Below are 6000 nucleotides of genomic sequence, written 5' to 3'. Positions count from 1 at the left end.
TGCTGGAACACAAGGACCCTCAAATATTTTAGTTCTTTTCACATTAGCTTCTTGCCCAACAACTAAGCCTGCGACAACTAAGTCCAACAACTAAGTTGCCTAACAACTAAGTCCTGCGACAAAGCAACAACACAGGCAGTACATAAGTTGTTTTAACTGGGGGTCATGGCAGGGTGGGAAGAGAATGAATGGGCCCTATAGACCTTAGACAGAATCAAGCTCTTGACAATTTATTTCTCTGTGAATTGGAAGATGGACTTTAGTTTCTTCACCTGCACACTGAGGCTATGACTAGCTGTCTCATAGGTAGTAAGGATTAAATAAGAAGGAATACCACAGGATAGCTATTGTACCTTACATCATCATAAATGTTAGTTCTTGAACTTTTCTTTAGATATCCTTTGAGCTCTGGTCCCAGTTCCCTTTTCTGGATCAAATAAAGTTTTTTTTTTTGTTTTTGTTTTTTAATTTTTATTTATTTATTTATTTTTGTTGTTGTTGTTGTTGTTAGTAGCTTCGCTCTAGATACATCCTTGGTCAGGACCATGGATCCTCTCTTTCACCAACTCCCATTGATCAATGGTTCTCATTCAAGTTTGTTGAAGGCATCCTGAGGTTTCTGGGGTGCTCTTTTCTCCTGAAGAATAGGGGCCATTTCATGTTCAAGAACCAGCACACTGCCCAAGTTCTAGGAAATGTCCAGGAAACATGCTGAACAAGTGAATGACTGAAAACTGATTCTGACTAGTCAACCAAAACTTAGCCAGTTCTAATGTTTCTGGATGCATTAATGCTTTTAAGCTTCTCAAGGGGAGTGTGCAGTGTAAAGGATAGAAGAAAGAAGAAATCGGACCTCTCAATAATCAAGTATCTGTAGACTTACCAGTTTTATAAACTGGTGTTTCTCTTCCAAGGAAAGTCTGGGTGAGTCTAAGCACAGGAGTCATTGTCCCTTCTGCTACAAAGATCACTGGCTGAAAGATTCAATCCTTGAGTGTGTCCACATCCATAGAGATACTGGCCCAGTACAGAGAGAGGACATCTGGAAGTTGAATTAACTGCTGGTGATTGTTGGGTAGAAATAGAAATCTTTGACCTTTCGTCAATAGATAACCTGATATGAAAAATCAAAGGGCACCACAAAAACATTCCTATAATGAGGCGGGGAACTCTTAATAGTAAACTAAAGAGCTGAGTAACAGGATGACCATACAACAGTAGGGAGAGAATCGAGGCACTGAGGTCAAAGCAAGGAGCCAACACCCACCTGGGATGGGGTATAAAAGGCCCAGGAGGGAAGGAGGTTGTCAGACTCAGTGGCTTGGCCTTTCCAGCTGCTCTCGACCTTCTGTGCAACCTCAGCCTAACACCATGACTTCCTGCTACATCAGCTCATCCCAGTGTCCCGGCAGCACCAGGTTGCCTGCCCCAACAAATGTCTATGGCCCCTCCATTGACATTGTGGGCCAGCCTGGGGCAGAGGCCAGGGCTGCCTCCCTGTGCCTGTCGGCCACCGTGGCACATGCCAACCGACCCCGTGTGGGGGCAACCCCTCTGGGCAAACCCAGTCTGTGTATGCCCTTCAGTTGCTGCACCGCTTGCCCCTTGCCAGGGACCTGCAACATTCCCGGCAACATTGGAGTCTGTGAGAACTATGCGGAAGGTGCCCCGAATGGCCATGAGAAGGTGACCATGAAGTTCTTGAATGACCGTCTGGCCAACTACCTGGAAAAGGTGCGCCAGCTGGAGCGGGACAATGAGGAGCTGGAGACCAAGATCCGAGAGTCGAGCAAATGTCACGAGTCTACCATATGTCCAGACTACCAGTCCTACTTCCAGACCATCAAGGAGCTCCAGCAGAAGGTGAGGTTTAAAGTAGCCTGGGGTGTGCTGGGTCTGAGGAAGGTGGAAAGGCATGGCATTTTTCTCCTTTCCATTAAACATACCTTTGCCCCAGAACCAAGTCAGTGAGAGATTTGTTAGCTTCACACCCATAGGACATGGTCCTGAAGGCTCAAGGAGCTTTGGGTTCTTGGATTCTCTCAAATATGAGTGTAGATGCTACCTGTAGAGCTGGAGCCCAGAGTACGATGTTTTGTGTGCAAACTGTCTTCCTGCTTTTCCTCAGATCCTTTGCAGCAAGGCTGAGAATACCAGGATGATTATCCAAGTTGACAATGCCAAGCTGGCAGCTGATGACTTCAGAATCAAGTAAGTAGGGCCAGAAGAGGGCTCAGAGTGACTCCTCATTTTTGTTCTATTTCTAGGTGCCCATCATGGTACCTGCCCAAAGTAGATGTTTGAAAATAGTTGCTGGCTAGAAGCATGAATGGATCAATACCCAAGTGTTCACATTCTTCCTTTCCAAACCATAATTTAACCTATTACTAGAAATTGTCCTTATATAGGAGAAACAGAAAAAAAGCATTGAAACAAAAAGAGGAAGAATCATCTAGATTGGTCAGGTCCCATGTCATTTTCTCCCCACATCTAGAAGATAAGAGAACTTGGTGTTAGAGCCAGAAACAAAATCAAGTCATTGTAAGAATAAACTTTCAGTGCATTGGCTGTTGACAGATGCACTAACTCTTGGCCAAATTCATCGGTGGGAGAAATTGTCACCGTAGTTCCTTGTTTTCAAGAGTTGCAATTGAATGAACGAGAAAGGCATAAAAATCCTGCAAAATGATTAATCCATGGGATAAACTAGAAAGCTTTAGGTCCAGAAGGCTTAATTTTAAGCCATTCTTTTCCAGCTGAATGATCTTTTTTAGCCAGATGGATACTGCATTCTCGTTTGAACACTTTGGTTGAATCCGCGTATTTGCTATTGACCAAGCGGACAGTCCTGGAATATCCATTTATTCTTTCTGAGCCTCAGTTTCCCATTTGATCCCATCCAGTGGGCATAATGATACTTGTCCTGACCATGAACTCTGTAGCTACAGGATCCAATAGGGTGAATGTTGATTAATCGAGGAAATGAGGATCCATGTTGGTGGGAACCAGGGGCAGCTGAGAGGACATGTCCTTGGTGTCCTGCTGACTTTGCATTTCCTGTGCTGGAAGGCACGAGAGTGAGCATGCCCTGCGCCAAGTGGTAGAGGCAGACATGTGTGGAATGCACAAGCTCATGGATGACCTGAGCCTGGCCAAGGCTGACCTGGAGGCCCAGCAGGAGTCCCTGAAGGAAGAGCTACTCTGCCTCAAGAAGAACCACGAACAGGTCTGGGCCTGGGGCTGCAGACCCTTGGGGGAGGGCCCTGGGCAGGAAGGAGAGCACTGCTCACCTTGGGGCTCTAGGATTCAAACCTGGGCTCAGTTGGCATCGAGATGAAGGGTTGATCTGGGTCTGGGAGTCAGGCTGACTGTGTGGGAGGTGGTGGAAGGAGAGATTCTTGTCTGTAAAGGTTTGCCTTGTCAGTTTAGGAAGGCGTCCAAATGGGCTCTTCCCAGTGGACTGTGGGCAAGGCCTTTTACATCAATGCCCGAGTGGTGGCACCCCTCAAGCTGTTAGTCTGGAGGAGGGGTTCAGGTGCCATCTGCTCTGTCAAAAGCCCTTTCCTCACTCAGGATGTGGGTGCTTCTGTTCATGCAGGAAGTGAGCATTCTGAGGAGCCAGCTTGGGGACAAACTCCAGATTAAGCTGGATGTGGAGCCCACCGTGGACATGAGCAGGGTGCTCCAGGAGATGCGGTGCCACTATGAGGCTGTGGTGCAGACCAACCACAATGATCTGGAAGAGTGGTTCCGAGATCAGGTGAGGGCACTGCCTTGGAGCAGGGAGGGACCCCGGCTTCCCCGTGGGAAGGTTGCTGATCATGTCTCTGTGGCCTTGTGCTTCAGTCTGAAAGCATCAGCAAGCAGGACATGTCGTGCTCCGAGGAGCTGCGGTGCTGCCAGTCGGAGATCCTGGAGCTGAGACGCACGGTGAACGCCCTGGAGGTGGAGCTTCAGGCCCAGCACACACTGGTGAGCTCCTTTGCACACCTAGAGGCCTCTGCTTGGCTCCCACTCCCAAGAGCAGTTCCTGGCTCAGTACCTGCCTCCCTTAAATACAGACCAGGACACAGTTCAAACCTCGACTTCCTTGCCTGTGCAAGAACCTTTTCATAGATGGTGGATGCTGGGCAATGAACCTTCACCCATATGGGGCAGGTCCTGCACACTCATCCTGGGTCTGCAATGAAGAGTAATGGCACATTGTTAGTTCTTCTAGCTGAGGTCTGCTAACAGGACTAGATTGTTCTCCAGGCCTGGCAATACCTTGGGGTGTCACAGTCTTACTGGAGAGACTGAGAGCTGCAGTCCATGATTTTCCACCTGCCTCCCCCTTTGCCATTACAGAAAGACTGTCTGCAGAACTCCCTGTGTGAAGCTGACGCCCGCTTCGGCACCGAGCTGGCCCAGATGCAGGTGCTGATCAGCAACGTGGAGGAGCAGCTGTCCGAGATCCGGGGTGACCTGGAGCGGCAGAACCAGGAGTACCAGGTGCTGCTGGACGTCAAGGCCCGGCTGGAGTGCGAGATTGCCACGTACCGGAAACTTCTGGAGAGCGAGGACTGCAAGTATGTGTGATTGGGTCTTTTTCTGCCCAAGATACATACCTGATGGCCAGGCGGGTCCTCAGAGATAACTGATGGGGTTGTGGAAGGAGATGTCATTGGAAAGAACAATGTTCCCGGTGCATGCTGGCTAAGGGACACACTCAGGTCTCTGCTGTGTGCAGACTGCCCTGTGGGTCAGTTGTTATATGAAGAGCTGATTCCTAAGCTGAGTCCCCCCAGAGGGATCCTGGATGTGGAAAGACATAGATGAGGGTGGACGAGGAGCTGGTCATACGGAGTTCATGCGGCCCTGTGACTTGGTGGTAGACCCGTCCTTTACCTGTTTGATGTTGCCCTTTCTGTGCGTCCCTGAGACACCTTTGCACCTCTCGTGTCTAACTCTTCCTCTCTCTCTCTCTCTCCCTGCAGACTCCCCATGAATCCCTGCTCTATGGCTGCCTCCTGTGTCCTTTGTCCAGGCTGTGCCCCTGCCACCTGCAGCCCTCTCTAAGCCGGTGGCACCAGCGCTGAGACCTGATGCCAGCGTGGAAGGTCGAGACTGGCTGCCCTCACCTGCTTAGTCTTCCTTCCAGGAAGACCAAACTCACTGGAGGCACTTTCACCGAATCAAAGTGTAACAGAAACTTCTAAGCAGTGGCTCCCTGTGCGTCCCTAGGCTGCGTTTCTCCCCAGAGCTATAATTGTCTTTCACTTAAGCTATTGTTTGTTCCCAGTACCTCTTCTGGGATTTTGGTTCTACTCCAATGCTTCAGCCCCTCCTAAGATGTAATTGGATTCCTGTACAAAATGGTCAATAAACCTCCTTCCTGCATTAAGTTCTATACTTCTGGTGTTTGGCAATGTATGTGGGGAGATAAAGAGCTCTGGCCCTCAAGACCTTGGGTGGTTGATGGCTCCAACATGTCTCATTGCTGCCAGGATTTCTCTGGGGCATTGGGGTCTTAGCCTCTGGATGAAGGCCCTTTGCTGACATGGGATGTGTACTTACCTTGCCCATCGATTCCTATGGACTGGTGAAAGCAAGCCATGCTGGTTGCCAGGTCTGAATTCCTTTAGAACAGCTCAGAACTAACATGTCTCTATCATGCTTTTGGCATCTTCAGACTCTTGGTATTTTGTCCCAGAGCAAAATCACACAACTTAGCTTTCCAAGCTAGCCAAAGTGAGGTCATGCTGAGAACTGCCCTGGCCAGGTTGCCAAGTTCTTTCTCTCATTCAGATTGTCCCTTTTATGGAGGCATGGCGTTACCACATGCTGTCTTAGATTGGGCTCTGGGGACAGCTGTCTGGGTCCTGGGCGTATTTTCTTCCAGAGACATGTGTGCCGGTCTCCACTGCTGTTGCCTTTGGAGTACCGATGCTGAGGAATGCAGTTGGTGTGAGTGCTCTGTATGCCTGTCTGCCTCTTGGACATGGCTCTGACCCAGACTCA

General features: G+C 49.2%; 1 protein-coding gene across 1 annotated transcript; it reads left to right on the top strand.

Annotated features, from left to right (window-relative positions):
* Positions 1-515: 515 nt before the first annotated feature.
* Positions 516-5391, top strand: LOC308356910 (keratin, type I cuticular Ha7-like). The gene is made up of 7 exons (XM_080826296.1): positions 516-1863; positions 2129-2211; positions 3070-3226; positions 3599-3760; positions 3847-3972; positions 4348-4568; positions 4977-5391. Exons 1-7 carry the CDS (start codon positions 1273-1275, stop codon positions 5056-5058), a joined length of 1422 nt encoding a protein of 473 aa, XP_080682422.1. The 5' UTR covers positions 516-1272; the 3' UTR covers positions 5059-5391.
* The last annotated feature ends 609 nt before the right edge of the window (positions 5392-6000 follow it).

The sequence above is a fragment of the Martes martes genome (assembly GCF_963455335.1).
Source record: "Martes martes genome assembly, chromosome: 16".
NCBI lineage: Eukaryota > Metazoa > Chordata > Mammalia > Carnivora > Mustelidae > Martes > Martes martes.
This window is presented reverse-complemented; position numbering and strand designations above follow the sequence as displayed.